The sequence below is a fragment of the Phytophthora cinnamomi genome, assembly GCF_018691715.1.
Source record: "Phytophthora cinnamomi strain GKB4 chromosome Unknown Contig33, whole genome shotgun sequence".
NCBI classification, from domain to species: domain Eukaryota; phylum Oomycota; class Peronosporomycetes; order Peronosporales; family Peronosporaceae; genus Phytophthora; species Phytophthora cinnamomi.
In genome coordinates, this window is record NW_027150966.1 from 402,611 (window position 1) to 419,802 (window position 17,192).

The 17,192-nt window shown below is 53.9% G+C and overlaps 6 protein-coding genes across 6 annotated transcripts; 4 read left to right on the forward strand and 2 right to left on the reverse strand.

The window, feature by feature from the left end:
- Positions 1-4,077: 4,077 nt before the first annotated feature.
- On the forward strand, positions 4,078-5,169 carry IUM83_04310 (Lysosomal thioesterase PPT2-B; the record flags this gene model as incomplete). Its single annotated transcript, XM_067928377.1, has 1 exon — positions 4,078-5,169. One exon carries the CDS (start codon positions 4,078-4,080, stop codon positions 5,167-5,169), a length of 1,092 nt encoding a protein of 363 aa, XP_067792836.1.
- A 649-nt stretch (positions 5,170-5,818) lies between these two features.
- IUM83_04311 (Lysosomal thioesterase PPT2-B) lies at positions 5,819-7,368 on the forward strand (the record flags this gene model as incomplete). Its single annotated transcript, XM_067928378.1, has 5 exons — positions 5,819-6,254; positions 6,311-6,431; positions 6,498-6,895; positions 6,956-7,041; positions 7,108-7,368. 5 exons carry the CDS (start codon positions 5,819-5,821, stop codon positions 7,366-7,368), a joined length of 1,302 nt encoding a protein of 433 aa, XP_067792837.1.
- Positions 7,369-7,838: 470 nt separating this feature from the next.
- On the reverse strand, positions 7,839-8,973 carry IUM83_04312 (putative sodium-dependent phosphate transporter; the record flags this gene model as incomplete). The annotated part of the gene is made up of 2 exons (XM_067928379.1): positions 7,839-7,856; positions 8,047-8,973. 2 exons carry the CDS (start codon positions 8,971-8,973, stop codon positions 7,839-7,841), a joined length of 945 nt encoding a protein of 314 aa, XP_067792834.1.
- Positions 8,974-12,342: 3,369 nt separating this feature from the next.
- On the forward strand, positions 12,343-13,197 carry IUM83_04313 (Lysosomal thioesterase PPT2-B; the record flags this gene model as incomplete). Its single annotated transcript, XM_067928380.1, has 1 exon — positions 12,343-13,197. One exon carries the CDS (start codon positions 12,343-12,345, stop codon positions 13,195-13,197), a length of 855 nt encoding a protein of 284 aa, XP_067792835.1.
- A 649-nt stretch (positions 13,198-13,846) lies between these two features.
- On the forward strand, positions 13,847-15,396 carry IUM83_04314 (Lysosomal thioesterase PPT2-B; the record flags this gene model as incomplete). The annotated part of the gene is made up of 5 exons (XM_067928381.1): positions 13,847-14,282; positions 14,339-14,459; positions 14,526-14,923; positions 14,984-15,069; positions 15,136-15,396. 5 exons carry the CDS (start codon positions 13,847-13,849, stop codon positions 15,394-15,396), a joined length of 1,302 nt encoding a protein of 433 aa, XP_067792842.1.
- Positions 15,397-15,866: 470 nt separating this feature from the next.
- On the reverse strand, positions 15,867-17,001 carry IUM83_04315 (putative sodium-dependent phosphate transporter; the record flags this gene model as incomplete). Its single annotated transcript, XM_067928382.1, has 2 exons — positions 15,867-15,884; positions 16,075-17,001. 2 exons carry the CDS (start codon positions 16,999-17,001, stop codon positions 15,867-15,869), a joined length of 945 nt encoding a protein of 314 aa, XP_067792736.1.
- Positions 17,002-17,192: the final 191 nt, after the last annotated feature.

Consider the following 17,192-nt stretch of genomic DNA (forward strand, 5'->3'; position numbering starts at 1 on the left):
CTGCTCCGTGCGCACGGCCATCTCGGAGCAAGTGCAAATGGCCATAAAGCAAGTGCGCGATGTAATCTCTAGGGATGCCGCCACCTACGCCAACGGCTACCACTTCCTGGCTCATTCGCAGGGTGGCTCTATTGCTCGTGGAGTCATTGAGGAAATGGACGATCACAATGTGCACTCATTCATCAGCATGGCCGGCGACGGGAACGGAAACTTTTTTGGACCGCAGCCATCGGAGGCAGCGTCACTTCAGGTGATGCTGCAGGCTCTAGGTCCCTACGCCATCGACGCCAGTTACTTCAACTTCACGAAGTATGAGGACGATCCAGCCTCGTGGAAGGGTAAGTTCCAGCGTGACTTCGTTGAGCTGGTCACGACGAATAAGGAGCTGCAAGCCAAAAACTCCATTGCGAACACGCTCAATCCTCCGCTGGAGAGAATCGCGCTGAAAAACTGGCTTGACATCAACCCTTTCCTGCCCAAGGTCAACAACCTTCAAGACTGTGGATCGGACTCGACGTGTGTGACTAATCAGGCTCGACGCAAGTCCAACTTCGTCAAGCTCAAAGCAGCTCACTTCTTAGCATCGCCGCAGGATGATCTCCAGGCGCCCTGGCAAACGTGTGTTCTTGGGAAGTACTCGACTGTGGCTTCACTGGATGAGATCGAGACCAAATTCAGCGATTTCAAGGTGGTCGACATGAAGCAGACAGCTGAATATGCAGACGATCTGTACGGCCTAAAGACGCTGGACATCGCTGGTGGTCTGCACCTGCACGTGGTCCCGGGGGTACCGCATAACTGTTGGCTGTTTGACTACACGTCGCTGGCGACAAAAGTCCCCTGCAAGCATGACCCTGTGTACGATGCCGAGGTTTACCCTTTGCTGGTGTAAGCCCAACAGTCACAATCGAGGGGAAGTTTGGGCTAGGAAACGAGGCGCTGGCGAGCGCGTGTAATAGCCAAACCGCCGATTAGGCGGTGGCGTCTCTGCGCGAGCGAGCGAATGTGCCCAAAAATTTTTTTTCCTAGGCACCGCGCCTGGCCCGAATACAGTAAGGGGGTGAAGCTGATAGCGCAGCGGCGACCCCGAGTGAAGCGAATGCCCCCCCCGTATCGAAGTCCGCAGACGAGAGCCAACGCGCGAGTGTTCGCCCCATTACAGCAATAAACATGCCCATTCTTTGAAAATTGTCTCCCTTGGAAACGGGCCTCGTTACCTAGACATTCCCGCATTATTGGAATGCAATTGACGATCTACCGACGGAAGATCGTGCATCCGATGTGCTTGTTGAAGATGTTGGCCGGCACTGACTGGCAGTCATCAAACCGGACGAGTGGAACCTTTGTTTGCTCACGGCAGACCTGAGCTGATCAAACCACTGAGTCCTTGGATGCTCGTTTTTTTTTTCGAGAGCGGATAGCAAAAACTTTCCGATTCTGCTCCCGGCTCGACAGCGGACCGAAAAATTGAATTAAGCTTCAGCGAGTTTTGTTGCTGCGCATGTACCGGTACATGTAGGAAGGTTGTACATGTACATGTATCGACCTTCGCTGCTCGGCAGGACGGACATGCCGGTTGTCTATGGCTGTCCCGTTCAACTTGTGGCACGCGATCATCCATCTGGGGATGGCATTTCAGGATTGGAATGTGTTGCCGACGCTGCGAGGGAAGAGCTTTTCCTCCGGACACGAGGTGAAACGCGAGTGGCGTGGAGCCTTACGACTGCTGCGACAGCTTTGGCAGGAAATCCTAAAGCTCCATGTGTCGTAAACGCTGAAGCCGTGCAGCACGGCCCGTGCTGCGGATTCGGCGGGTGCCGCCGTGCGTGTCCGTTGACCGATAGTCTCGCCATTCCTCGTTTTCGACGGTAGTCCCCACTCGACCCCTCCTTACAATGTTCTCGATTCGTGCTCTGCTGATTGCTGCCACGGCTGCCATCGTCGGCTCTGCTGCCGCCAACGAGGCTGCCGGTGCCAAGCTCCCGGTGTTCTTCTTCCACGGTGCCACGGGCAACAAGACCAACGGTGCCGTGATCGAGGCCAACCTGACTGCTGAAGGACGCACCTACGTCGCCCTCGACTTCTGCCAGACCTCCTGCTCCGTGCGTACGGCCCTATCGGACCAGGTGCAGATGGCCATCAAGCAGATCCGCGGCATCATCGCGGCGAGTCCCGCCACCTACGCCAACGGCTACCACTTCCTGGCCCACTCGCAGGGCGGCTCGATCTCTCGCGGCGTGGTCGAGGAAATGGACGACCACAACGTGCACTCGTACATCTCGATGGCCGGTGACGGCAACGGTAACTTCTTCGGACCCCAGGCTTCGGACGCTGTGCCGCTGCAGGTACTGCTGCAGGCTCTGGGTCCGTACGCTATCGACGCCACTGTCTTCAACTTCACCAAGTATGAGGCGGACTCCACCACCTGGAAGGGAAAGTTCCAGCGCGACTTGATCGAGCTGGTGACCACCAACCAGGACCTGCAGGGCAAGAGCTCCATCGCTAACATCATCACGCCTCCCCTTGAGACGACCGCTCTGACCAACTGGTTGAAAATTGACCCGTTCCTCCCGAAGGTGAACAACCTCGAGGCCTGCGGCACCGACGCCACCTGCACGGCCGACCAGAAGCGCCGCAAGGCCAACTTCTCTAAGCTCAAGGCCGCGCACTTCTTCGCGTCACCGCAGGACGACATCCAGGCCCCGTGGCAGAGCTGTGTGCTGAGCAAGTACTCGACCGTCGCCACTCTGGATGAGGTCGAGACTAAGTTCGCGGACTTCACCATCGTCGGCATGAAGGACACTGTTGAGTACACGGGTGACCTCTACGGTTTGAAGACGCTGGACACTGCCGGTGCCCTCCACATCCACGAGGTGCCCGACGTGCCGCACAACTGCTGGCTGTTCGACTACACCTCGCTGGCGACGGAAGTCCCGTGCAAGCATGCTCCTGTGTACGACGCTCAGATCTACCCTCTGCTGGTGTAAGCCTGCAGTATGATGCCTATAAGCTTAGATACGTTAATCGATGTCATTGATTGACTTCGAGTGCATGTCCAAAGACAATTAGCTACACTCCCAAGAATCAACACTACATTTTCATCCGAAGCCTCCATTTTGGCAAAACAAATTCATACTGCGTAGACGAAAATGTATTGACGGCTCCATGTGGCATGCAAACTGTTCGGTTTGTTCACAGACAGTGGCGGCACCGCTGCGCTGCTGGATACATGTGCATGTATGTAGACGCTTTCTACACTCGAATACACTTGTGTGTACTACAAAAAACCTTGTAACTAAACGATGAGAAATTCGTGAGACTCCAAAAAAAATTTAACGCAAAGGTGCCACCTTTGCAGTCTGCGACGGTGCAGGCCAGATGGATGCATCCGGTGCATGCGGAAGTGGCCGCGGTAGATGGTCCTGCGCCGGATACATGTACCGGACAAAACTTTTGCTGTTCGAGGCATGCTCAAGAATAGGATCTCAAACACGGTGTGCTACAGTAGGATTCGCACAGTACGCACCATGGAGTAATTGATAGCAAAAATATACAGGTACTGTAGTATTCTGCATACATGGCGTTGTTCCTGTCATGTCAACTCAGAGTTGGAAAGGGGCTCGCTCCACCAGACATGACATGACCGCTCCCCCAATGTTTATCGCCCCACTCAGGTTATCAGTTGAAGCATTCTGCTGGGCGTGATGGCGTGGAACACAGCCGTGTGCGGGACACGCGGGTTGTCTACAGTCGGCCCTTCAACATAGCGCGCACAAACCTGGCGGGGAGATCGGGTTTCAGATCGGTTGTCCCGGATTCACGCAGAGACCGGCGGAAGAACGTGCTGTGCTGGGTACCAGAGCCTGTTACACCGCGCAACCATCGCCGCTGCGGATCCCAATGCTGCAGCTGTTGACACTTGACTGCCGTAAACGCTGAAGCTGCCGGGCCAACGGATTGAGATCGTGCTCGACGCGCTCTCTAGCAGTTGGTGCTTGCTTGTGTTCGAGGTGGGGCACTCGCCATTACGCGTTTTGCACGGAAGCCCCCAGTCGCCCCCGTCCAGTCCGTCCTGCCATGGTTTCGTTCCGCGCTCTGTTCGTCGCCGCCACGACTGCGCTCGTCGGCTCCGCTGCCGCCAACGAGGCTGCCGGTGCCAAGCTGCCCGTGTTCTTCTTCCACGGTGCCACGGGCAACAAGACCAACGGTGCCGAGATCGAGGCCAGCCTCAAGGCCGAGGGTCGCACCTACGTCGCCCTCGACTTCTGTCAGACCTCCTGCTCCGTGCGTACGGCCCTATCGGACCAAGTGCAGATGGCCATCAAGCAGATCCGCGGCATCATCGCGGCGAGCCCCGCCACCTACGCCAACGGCTACCACTTCCTGGCCCACTCGCAGGGCGGCTCGGTCTCTCGCGGTGTGGTCGAGGAAATGGACGACCACAACGTGCACTCGTACATCTCGATGGCCGGCGACGGCAACGGTAACTTCTTCGGACCCCAGGCTTCGGACGCTGTGCCGCTGCAGGTGCTGCTGCAGGCTCTGGGCCCGTACGCCATCGACAAGGCCGACTTCGACTTCGCCAAGTACGCCGCCGACTCGACGTCGTGGAAGGGCAAGTTCCAGAGCGACCTGATCCAGCTGGTGACCACCAACAAGGCGCTGCAGGCCAAGAGCTCCATCGCCAACATCATCACGCCCCCGCTCGCCGGTGCCGCGCTCGACAACTGGCTGAGCATTGACCCGTTCCTGCCCAAGGTCAACAACCTGCAGAACTGCGGCACCGACGACAAGTGCAAGGCTGACCAGGCCCGCCGCAAGGCCAACTTCTCCAAGCTCAAGGCCGCGCACTTCTTCGCGTCGCCGCAGGACGATGTCCAGGCCCCGTGGCAGAGCTGCCTCCTGGGCAAGTACACGACCGTGGGCTCCGTGGCCGAGGTGAACTCCAAGTTCAGCACGTTCAAGATCGTCGACATGAAGCAGACCGTCGAGTACACGAACGACCTGTACGGCCTCAAGACCCTGGACACGTCTGGCCGCCTGCACATCCACCAGGTGCCCGACGTGCCGCACAACTGCTGGCTGTTCGACTACACGTCGCTGGCTACCAAGGTGCTGTGCAAGCACAAGCCTGTGTACGACGCCCAGATCTACCCCGTGCTGGTGTAAGTCTGCAATCTACCAAGTAGATAGATGAACCGAGCAACTATGTAGTAAGGCTAAAGCGTCTAATTAAGTCTACGCAGTTCGAGCTTCAATTGATGTCTGACCCTTCACAAGTCTTTCGTGGTGCTCGAACGAAACTAACCAAGTTTTACGAAGACTATGAGCAGTGTCACCAGCTCTGTTCGTCGCCCTGTCCGCGCAGAGGCGAAGAAAACCCCGTCTAATGCGTAAGCGTCGAGGACTGATGTCTTGTCATCACTAAGTCATGGTTACGACGTTGCTTACATGTTGACATTGATTCAGCGTGGTGGATCGTCTCAAAGCTACAGAAGTATGCTGCTCGGTAGATGTTGTCGAAGCTGAAGTGAAATTCATTTGTATGAATCGGTGCTTTGACGACAGGAAGCTCTGAAGACTGCGCAAGCTACCATTGCTAGGCAGGAGAAGCGTGAGCAAGAGCTACGTCGCTTGGTCGTATCACATGGAATCGCCCAGGATGCTACAGAAGCCAACCCAGCAGTTGAAGGTTGTCACCAAAAGGTGCTTCTGATGACGATAAATATCAACCAACTAACACGAACTATGCTATGCTGTGTCTACAGCGAAAGTTGGTGCGCTCAAGGCTGTGCACGAGCAAAAGGTGCGAGCTCTAATGCGGTCAATCAACCAACTGCAGGAACAACTCCAGGGACTGAAAGCTCAAGAAAAGGAACATCGTCGATCGGCGTTGATCCAAGACTTGCGTACACAACAACGTGAGCAAGAGCTACTCATCGACGTGCTCAAACAAGCTTTACAGGAAAAGGCACCTGAGTTCCAAGACTCTCGTGCGCTAGTGAATGACTTCGTACTCAAGAAAGCTGTGGGAGCTCCGTTGCGGTTCCGACCAAAAACGCGCGAGGAGCTCGAAAATGAGCTGCAAGCGATCGGTCAGAACTTCCAGCGGACGGTGGAGAAACTGAAGCAAGATAACCAACGTAATGCTTCCGCAAAGGAGGAGAAACCTGATGAGACTGAAGAAGAGGACGACGAGGCAAAAGAAGAAAAGGAGGTAGCGACTTCACCCAACAATCACGATGTTGCTGCAGGTGAGTTTGGGCTCTATGGTTTTGGCGTATTCACAGCTAACATCGGAGTGCGGCAGATGAAGCCTTATACGAGGAGCTCGAGCAGCTTCGGGCGGAGCTGGCCTCTAAGTCGGTTACTATTCACGCCCAAGCGGACGAGATGGCTGAATTGTACGCTGATCTCGACAAGTTGAGAGTGTAAGTACACTTACGATAACTGTCTCCCTAAGAACAATAGTTGTCTAACGAGCAATAAAATGTTAGGTTTGAGGACCAAATCGTGCGTAAGAAGCACAAGATCGCGCTACTTCGAGAGCAGCTAGAGCGCCAACAAGCAGAGAATGTTGAACTGGTTCAGGAAAAAGAAGATCTAGCCGAGAAATATTTACAACTCCAGGAGGAGGCACAATTCCTACGCGACATCAACATGGAGGATGCCGGAGCCAAGGACGAGGAGCGATTACAGCAGCTTGAGTTAATCCAGAACCTTCGTTCCCGAGAACTGGAACTGCAGGACGAGCTGGAAAATCACCAGAAAAAGTGGGCTACCGACCGGGACATGATGCACCAGCGATTGCGGCTGCTGGAAAAGGAGAAGATCCTCGCTGAGGAGGAAGGTGCCCGAACAGGAGCAGAGCTTGCAAAACTCCAAAAGAAACACGGTGTGTGGGTGATTAAACTTGTTTTTAAACACCTGTATTTAACTGTTTACTTTGGCGCAGATGCTTTGCTGCAGGAAGCACGCGAACTCGAAATGGCAGTCCAGGAGGAACAGGAGCAAAAACTTCTTTTAGCCAGCAGAATTGAGGTACGCATTGTAGCTCCTTACCTGACACGAAGTCACGTGTCTAATGTGACGATGGTGGTTGTTTAGGAGCTCGAGGCAAAACTGGCTCAGCTCGAGGCTCTATCCCAAGAAGAGCGCGAAAACAACGCGCGCGCAACAGCAGAAAAGTTTGCGGAGCTGGAAGCTCTGGTTGAAGAGAAGACAATCTCGGTCAAAAAGGCGGATCGCCAACTAAATGCTGCGAAATTACTGGCACGCCAAGCTAAGAAAGAGAAAGAGAGTCTTTTGTTGCGTGTAGCAAAACTCGAGGCAGATTTAGGTGCACGAACCTCAGCCAGCTGCGTTTAATCAAACAGGAGCTCTCATTAGCTTACGACCGACCACGATGATAAAGTTTGTTTACGCCTCTGACAGCATGGCTGTCTCATCTCGTCGCCGACGCTCTTCGCGCTCTGCATATTTGTGCTCGAGAAAAGCGTGCCACTTATGTCGACCACCTCGCGCATGGTACCAGAAAAGACCCCCCGCTATCAGGAGAGTACTAACACCTGATAGTACGTAACCCAGTGTCTGTAAGCCCGTTTTGCTCGCTGTGCAAAGCTGTTCAAGCCCAAGCAGAAAGCCCGGCAACACCAAATAGGTCACTAGAATGAACAGTACGCCCACTACTGCCCACGAAGCGCTGAAATACGCCACAGAACGAGTCCAACTCATAATCGGGCGGCGTGTGAACGGCACCGGGTAGAACAGTATGATTCCGAAGAAGTTGAACCACAGATGCGCGAGCGCCACAGCTACAGCCTGCTTTTCACCGACTACTAGTGAGGCGAGCAGAGCTGTCCCACAAGTACCCAAGTTGGCACCAACAATCAGCGGATACACTTGCTCGAGTGTGAAGACACCGAGGCCAGCCATGGGCGTAAGTGTGCACGTCACTACCGTTGATGACTGCACAACAAATGTGATAACTGCTCCCGCGAGGATATTGACATAGCCATTAAAGGCAAGCATCCTCGAAACCAGCACCTTGGTGGGGCCCAAGAACACTTTGGCCAGCATCTGCACGAACCAAATCAGCGAAGCTGCAAGCATCAGAAACCCAATCACGACCACAACTGCGCCGATCTGCCCGTCACTCATTGAGCTGCCCTCGAATGCTCCTCCAGAGAGCAACGACAAGTCGCTCGTGCACTCCTTCTTGCCCGATGTGATGTCGAGGATGGCTTGGGTATCAACTTGAATGAGCTCATTTGCAAACGGTTTGACCACTGCGTCCACTGGACTGGCAAAATCTCCGGTCGACGTCTTCGCATTCGACATGAGCACTGATAACTTCTCCAGTGGGTGAGCGATAATCTCCAAAGGGAACATAATGATCACGGACCACACATTGTACATTGTGTGAACTGTAGCTGTCTCCATAGCTCGCTGGAAGCGTGAACGGGTTTGGATCTGGCCAAAAGCCACCACGATGCACGTGACGCAAGTGCCGATGTTGGCCCCCATGACAATGAATACGCCCTGGCGAATCGTCAACCCCTGGGTGGCCACCAATGTCACCGTAATGGAGGTGATGGTACTGGAGCTGTGTAGCAACGCCGTGGACACAAGTCCGAGGATCAGACCCGCCAACGGGTTGTCAGCGATAGTGAACGCCCCCTTGGCGTCGCAGCCCAGAGCCACCATGAACCCTGACTCGATGAACTTGACTGCCACCATAAAGAAGTAGAGCGCGGCCAGCATCGCGATCGAGTAGAAGAGTCCGGCCAGGATGTTGTGCAGCAGTGAGCGGCCCGTGTACGCCTTTTCATCGTCGTCATCGTCGCCATCGTACTCTACCGGGCCCTTGTCGTACATGTAGTGCGGGCTACCGAGTTCACTGGCGCTGTCACTGAATACAGAGACCTGGAGCTTGTTGCTTGTTTCGGGGGATAGTAGAACTAGTGCGCCCATGCTTGTCGCTGAACCATCAACAACAGAGACTTTGGCGCCAGTCGGCGGGTTCTACACTGAGGCCGAAGTTGCTCAAGTCGCAAGCGGAGACTCGCACCGAAGAAAGGCCGATATCATGACCATATCTCTACGCTACCAACCGGTCGTCAACTTCGTTGTAGACGCCCATCTCGGTCCGTCCAGCGACGACTCCAACACGAAGATGCGGCCTTGTCAACAGGCCACAGCGGACCGGACAGAGCCCCATCGAGACATCGAGACGGCACTAAGTAGATGTCAGGCGTGAGCAGACAAATCTCACTAACGCAGGAGCCTCAGGTCGATTGCCGAACGGAGCCCAATGTGAGTTACGGGTACTTCTACTTCAAGACGAATCTACGCAAGATGCGTTGGTCGACTTTGACACAACTCGTGCCTATGACGTGAGCAGTCCGAATCTCGCCAGTGGAGCCGGTTATCAGGTATCCTGCCCTACTGCAGTCTGCAGCATGTTGCCAACGAGACTTTGGCGCTGATGTAACAAAGTGTTGGTACTGTAGCGCTGTTATTCTTCACTAAATCGTACTTAACAAAGTGCTTCAACCCATCTGGGTGGAATGTCAACTGCCTTGCAACCCAATTTTGGGTTATTTTATTAAAATAACCCATGCATAGCATCAGCGAGTGTGGGTGGAATTCACCAATCAGGGATTGGTAGTAAATTCACAATTAGTACTCTACACTACTAATAGTAATATCTAATTATTAGTAATAATAATACAATTCCAAGTGTAGTAGTTAGTACTAACATATACTTAGTAAGATCAAAAATCATGATATCTACTAAATATCCTACTAAACTCCAGGTTCAAGGTCAATATCTTCAAAGGACGCGCGCAATGGGCGGCAAACGGGTGGTTGCCGAGATGGTGTGTCGTATTCTCCCGATCATTTGCGTTTCCTCTCTGAAGATCGCAACCGGATCCGATGAGGTGCTCCAAGGTCGAGTACCGTTTGCCTGAAACGCCGTTTCGGAACTGCGACCATCCTGTTCATCATGTCTGTAGCAATGAACTCTAGGGTGAGGTTGATCTTTCCAAACGGTACGGCTAGCACTACTAGGGTCCATGGTTTGCTAGCATCTAACGCGGCCACCTCTATGCGTAGCTTTTTCGGTCCAGGGTGCGCTCTAACCTTCAGGAATAAAGATCAGCCGGACGGTGAGCCCTCCCCAGCAAGCAGCCAAGGGATATGTGTGTCGAGTCAGGCTACGGAGGTGGATGAAGCTACTCTCACGGAATCTGACATCCGTTCTCAAGCAACAGCGTTGTAAATCTGGTGTTGGGATTCCGGCCATTACAACCCCTACGCCCGTAGCTCCTCAACAGGTTTTCAAGAGTCTTTTGGACAGGTTCGTTTGTATTGAGCCCTCTCCGCATACGCACGAGCAATGAGCGAGCCCAGCACCAGCTAATTCTTCGTCACAACGACGTAGAGATTGAGCGGATGAGGAGATGCGAGCGGAATCTGTGGTAAGGGCGTAGGCTGGCAACATGCCAGTTGAACTTGTACTTTGGCGGAAGGCAGCATGACAAAAGCTGTCGCAAACTCGATCAATGCCAAGGGGAGAAGGAAACGCTAGACCACATATTCTGGAGGTGCACATGTGCTCAAGCGTGCTTGCAGGAATTAGTACAGAGTTGGACGGGCACGGTGCTGCAGCCCGATCAACATCAGATGTTCGTTCAAAACTGCGCGTCAAGAGCAGCTCCACCGATTTCTCGACCAATTCGAGCTAAGTTAGCTACCGTATTCGACGATGAGGGGGGCATACGAGGGAGAATGGAGCGAATATGGCGGATCATATGTGCAATCTGTATAGCGTCATTTTGGGTCCAACGGAACCGATTGGTACACCAAGGCGGACGAGTATCCCAAGAGAGCAGCGTGCCTGAATTCAGTAAAGCAGCAGCGCGGTACTTACGTGCGCTGGCTAAACGGGAGCGACGGAGGCTGCACACAATGATCCGGTGCACACGGCTCCACCTCTGCTTAGATGTGTTCGACAGCCCCCTCCACGAGTCACCTCGCCAAAGGGTGAGCCACGTAAGGCCACTGGGCTCTTTAAAGATACCGGCGCTGATATCATGGCTTAGGACTTACCGGTACCAGATATCTTGTACTCGAGTCCACTTAAGTTAATAGAATGTAGTCTGATCCTCTCTCTACATGTGCGTAGAAGAAAAACGTTTTGATGACTCGGTGTGGCGTGCAAACTGTTCGGTTTGTTCAGTCAGTGGCGGCACTGCTGCGCTGCTGGATAGACGCTTTCTACTACAAAAAAAACTTGTAATAACTATAATAAATCACGAGAAATTCGTGAGGCACACTACAACTCCTAAAAAAAGTTAACGCAAAGGAGCCACCTTTGCAGTCTGCGACGGTGCAGGCCAGATGGATGCATCTGGTGCAGGCGGAAGTGGCCGCGGTAGATGGTCCTGCGCCGGATACATGTACCGGACAAAACTTTTGCTGTTCGAGGCATGCTCAAGAATAAGATCTCAAACACGGTGTGCTACAGTAGGATTCGCACAGTACGCACCATGGAGTAATTGATAGCAAAAATATACAGGTACTGTAGTATTCTGCATACATGGCGTTGTTCCTGTCATGTCAACTCAGAGTTGGAAAGGGGCTCGCTCCACCAGACATGACATGACCGCTCCCCCAATGTTTATCGCCCCACTGAGATTATCAGTTGAAACATTCTGCTGGGCGAGATGGCGTGGAACACAGCCGTGTGCGGGACACGCGGGATGTCTACAGTCGGCCCTTCAACATAGCGCGCACAAACCTGGCGGGGAGATCGGGTTTCAGATCGGTTGTCCCGGATTCACGCAGAGACTGGCGGAAGAGCGTGCTGTGCTGGGTACCAGAGCCTGTTACACCGCGCAACCATCGCCGCTGCGGATCCCAATGCTGCAGCTGTTGACACTTGACTGCCGTAAACGCTGAAGCTGCCGGGCCAACGGATTGAGATCGTACTCGACGCGCTCTCTAGCAGTTGGTGCTTGCTTGTGTTCGAGGTGGGGCACTCGCCATTACGCGTTTTGCACGGAAGCCCCTAGTCGCCCCCGTCCAGTCCATCCAGCCATGGTTTCGTTCCGCGCTCTCTTCGTCGCCGCCACGACTGCGCTCGTCGGCTCCGCTGCCGCCAACGAGGCTGCCGGTGCCAAGCTGCCCGTGTTCTTCTTCCACGGTGCCACGGGCAACAAGACCAACGGTGCCGAGATCGAGGCCAGCCTCAAGGCCGAGGGTCGCACCTACGTCGCCCTCGACTTCTGTCAGACCTCCTGCTCCGTGCGTACGGCCCTATCGGACCAAGTGCAGATGGCCATCAAGCAGATCCGCGGCATCATCGCGGCGAGCCCTGCCACCTACGCCAACGGCTACCACTTCCTGGCCCACTCGCAGGGCGGCTCGGTCTCTCGCGGTGTGGTCGAGGAAATGAACGACCACAACGTGCACTCGTACATCTCGATGGCCGGCGACGGCAACGGTAACTTCTTCGGACCCCAGGCATCGGACGCTGTGCCGCTGCAGGTGCTGCTGCAGGCTCTGGGCCCGTACGCCATCGACAAGGCCGACTTCGACTTCGCCAAGTACGCCGCCGACTCGACGTCGTGGAAGGGCAAGTTCCAGAGCGACCTGATCCAGCTGGTGACCACCAACAAGGCGCTGCAGGCCAAGAGCTCCATCGCCAACATCATCACGCCCCCGCTCGCCGGTGCCGCACTCAACAACTGGCTGAGCATCGACCCGTTCCTGCCCAAGGTCAACAACCTGCAAAACTGCGGCACCGACGACAAGTGCAAGGCTGACCAGGCCCGCCGCAAGGCCAACTTCTCCAAGCTCAAGGCCGCGCACTTCTTCGCGTCGCCGCAGGACGATATCCAGGCCCCGTGGCAGAGCTGCCTCCTGGGCAAGTACACGACCGTGGGCTCCGTGGCCGAGGTGAACTCCAAGTTCAGCACGTTCAAGATCGTCGACATGAAGCAGACCGTCGAGTACACGAACGACCTGTACGGCCTCAAGACCCTGGACACGTCCGGCCGCCTGCACATCCACCAGGTGCCCAACGTGCCGCACAACTGCTGGCTGTTCGACTACACGTCGCTGGCTACCAAGGTGCTGTGCAAGCACAAGCCTGTGTACGACGCCCAGATCCACCCCGTGCTGGTGTAAGTCTGCAATCTACCAAGTAGATAGATGAACCGAGCAACTATGTAGTAAGGCTAAAGCGTCTAATTAAGTCTACGCAGTTCGAGCTTCAATTGATATCTGACCCTTCACAAGTCTTTCGTGGTGCTCGAACGAAACTAACCAAGTTTTACGAAGACTATGAGCAGTGTCACCAGCTCTGTTCGTCGCTCTGCCCGCGCAGAGGCGAAGAAAACCCCGTCTAATGCGTAAGCGTCGAGGACTGATGTCTTGTCAGCACTAAGTCATGGTTACGACGTTGCTTACATGTTGACATTGATTCAGCGTGGTGGATCGTCTCAAAGCTACAGAAGTATGCTGCTCGGTAGATGTTGTCGAAGCTGAAGTGAAATTCATTTGTATGAATCGGTGCTTTGACGACAGGAAGCTCTGAAGACTGCGCAAGCTACCATTGCTAGGCAGGAGAAGCGTGAGCAAGAGCTACGTCGCTTGGTCGTATCACATGGAATCGCCCAGGATGCTACAGAAGCCAACCCAGCAGTTGAAGGTTGTCACCAAAAGGTGCTTCTGATGACGATAAATATCAACCAACTAACACGAACTATGCTATGCTGTGTCTACAGCGAAAGTTGGTGCGCTCAAGGCTGTGCACGAGCAAAAGGTGCGAGCTCTAATGCGGTCAATCAACCAACTGCAGGAACAACTCCAGGGACTGAAAGCTCAAGAAAAGGAACATCGTCGATCGGCGTTGATCCAAGACTTGCGTACACAACAACGTGAGCAAGAGCTACTCATCGACGTGCTCAAACAAGCTTTACAGGAAAAGGCACCTGAGTTCCAAGACTCTCGTGCGCTAGTGAATGACTTCGTACTCAAGAAAGCTGTGGGAGCTCCGTTGCGGTTCCGACCAAAAACGCGCGAGGAGCTCGAAAATGAGCTGCAAGCGATCGGTCAGAACTTCCAGCGGACGGTGGAGAAACTGAAGCAAGATAACCAACGTAATGCTTCCGCAAAGGAGGAGAAACCTGATGAGACTGAAGAAGAGGACGACGAGGCAAAAGAAGAAAAGGAGGTAGCGACTTCACCCAACAATCACGATGTTGCTGCAGGTGAGTTTGGGCTCTATGGTTTTGGCGTATTCACAGCTAACATCGGAGTGCGGCAGATGAAGCCTTATACGAGGAGCTCGAGCAGCTTCGGGCGGAGCTGGCCTCTAAGTCGGTTACTATTCACGCCCAAGCGGACGAGATGGCTGAATTGTACGCTGATCTCGACAAGTTGAGAGTGTAAGTACACTTACGATAACTGTCTCCCTAAGAACAATAGTTGTCTAACGAGCAATAAAATGTTAGGTTTGAGGACCAAATCGTGCGTAAGAAGCACAAGATCGCGCTACTTCGAGAGCAGCTAGAGCGCCAACAAGCAGAGAATGTTGAACTGGTTCAGGAAAAAGAAGATCTAGCCGAGAAATATTTACAACTCCAGGAGGAGGCACAATTCCTACGCGACATCAACATGGAGGATGCCGGAGCCAAGGACGAGGAGCGATTACAGCAGCTTGAGTTAATCCAGAACCTACGTTCCCGAGAACTGGAACTGCAGGACGAGCTGGAAAATCACCAGAAAAAGTGGGCTACCGACCGGGACATGATGCACCAGCGACTGCGGCTGCTGGAAAAGGAGAAGATCCTCGCTGAGGAGGAAGGTGCCCGAACAGGAGCAGAGCTTGCAAAACTCCAAAAGAAACACGGTGCGTGGGTGATTAAACTTGTTTTTAAACACCTGTATTTAACTGTTTACTTTGGCGCAGATGCTTTGCTGCAGGAAGCACGCGAACTCGAAATGGCAGTCCAGGAGGAACAGGATCAAAAACTTCTTTTAGCCAGCAGAATTGAGGTACGCATTGTAGCTCCTTACCTGACACGAAGTCACGTGTCTAATGTGACGATGGTGGTTGTTTAGGAGCTCGAGGCAAAACTGGCTCAGCTCGAGGCTCTATCCCAAGAAGAGCGCGAAAACAACGCGCGCGCAACAGCAGAAAAGTTTGCGGAGCTGGAAGCTCTGGTTGAAGAGAAGACAATCTCGGTCAAAAAGGCGGATCGCCAACTAAATGCTGCGAAATTACTGGCACGCCAAGCTAAGAAAGAGAAAGAGAGTCTTTTGTTGCGTGTAGCAAAACTCGAGGCAGATTTAGGTGCACGAACCTCAGCCAGCTGCGTTTAATCAAACAGGAGCTCTCATTAGCTTACGACCGACCACGATGATAAAGTTTGTTTACGCCTCTGACAGCATGGCTGTCTCATCTCGTCGCCGACGCTCTTCGCGCTCTGCATATTTGTGCTCGAGAAAAGCGTGCCACTTATGTCGACCACCTCGCGCATGGTACCAGAAAAGACCCCCCGCTATCAGGAGAGTACTAACACCTGATAGTACGTAACCCAGTGTCTGTAAGCCCGTTTTGCTCGCTGTGCAAAGCTGTTCAAGCCCAAGCAGAAAGCCCGGCAACACCAAATAGGTCACTAGAATGAACAGTACGCCCACTACTGCCCACGAAGCGCTGAAATACGCCACAGAACGAGTCCAACTCATAATCGGGCGGCGTGTGAACGGCACCGGGTAGAACAGTATGATTCCGAAGAAGTTGAACCACAGATGCGCGAGCGCCACAGCTACAGCCTGCTTTTCACCGACTACTAGTGAGGCGAGCAGAGCTGTCCCACAAGTACCCAAGTTGGCACCAACAATCAGCGGATACACTTGCTCGAGTGTGAAGACACCGAGGCCAGCCATGGGCGTAAGTGTGCACGTCACTACCGTTGATGACTGCACAACAAATGTGATAACTGCTCCCGCGAGGATATTGACATAGCCATTAAAGGCAAGCATCCTCGAAACCAGCACCTTGGTGGGGCCCAAGAACACTTTGGCCAGCATCTGCACGAACCAAATCAGCGAAGCTGCAAGCATCAGAAACCCAATCACGACCACAACTGCGCCGATCTGCCCGTCACTCATTGAGCTGCCCTCGAATGCTCCTCCAGAGAGCAACGACAAGTCGCTCGTGCACTCCTTCTTGCCCGATGTGATGTCGAGGATGGCTTGGGTATCAACTTGAATGAGTACATTTGCAAACGGTTTGACCACTGCGTCCACTGGACTGGCAAAATCTCCGGTCGACGTCTTCGCATTCGACATGAGCACTGATAACTTCTCCAGTGGGTGAGCGATAATCTCCAAAGGGAACATAATGATCACGGACCACACATTGTACATTGTGTGAACTGTAGCTGTCTCCATAGCTCGCTGGAAGCGTGAACGGGTTTGGATCTGGCCAAAAGCCACCACGATGCACGTGACGCAAGTGCCGATGTTGGCCCCCATGACAATGAATACGCCCTGGCGAATCGTCAACCCCTGGGTGGCCACCAATGTCACCGTAATGGAGGTGATGGTACTGGAGCTGTGTAGCAACGCCGTGGACACAAGTCCGAGGATCAGACCCGCCAACGGGTTGTCAGCGATAGTGAACGCCCCCTTGGCGTCGCAGCCCAGAGCCACCATGAACCCTGACTCGATGAACTTGACTGCCACCATAAAGAAGTAGAGCGCGGCCAGCATCGCGATCGAGTAGAAGAGTCCGGCCAGGATGTTGTGCAGCAGTGAGCGGCCCGTGTACGCCTTTTCATCGTCGTCATCGTCGCCATCGTACTCTACCGGGCCCTTGTCGTACATGTAGTGCGGGCTACCGAGTTCACTGGCGCTGTCACTGAATACAGAGACCTGGAGCTTGTTGCTTGTTTCGGGGGATAGTAGAACTAGTGCGCCCATGCTTGTCGCTGAACCATCAACAACAGAGACTTTGGCGCCAGTCGGCGGGTTCTACACTGAGGCCGAAGTTGCTCAAGTCGCAAGCGGAGACTCGCACCGAAGAAAGGCCGATATCATGACCATATCTCTACGCTACCAACCGGTCGTCAACTTCGTTGTAGACGCCCATCTCGGTCCGTCCAGCGACGACT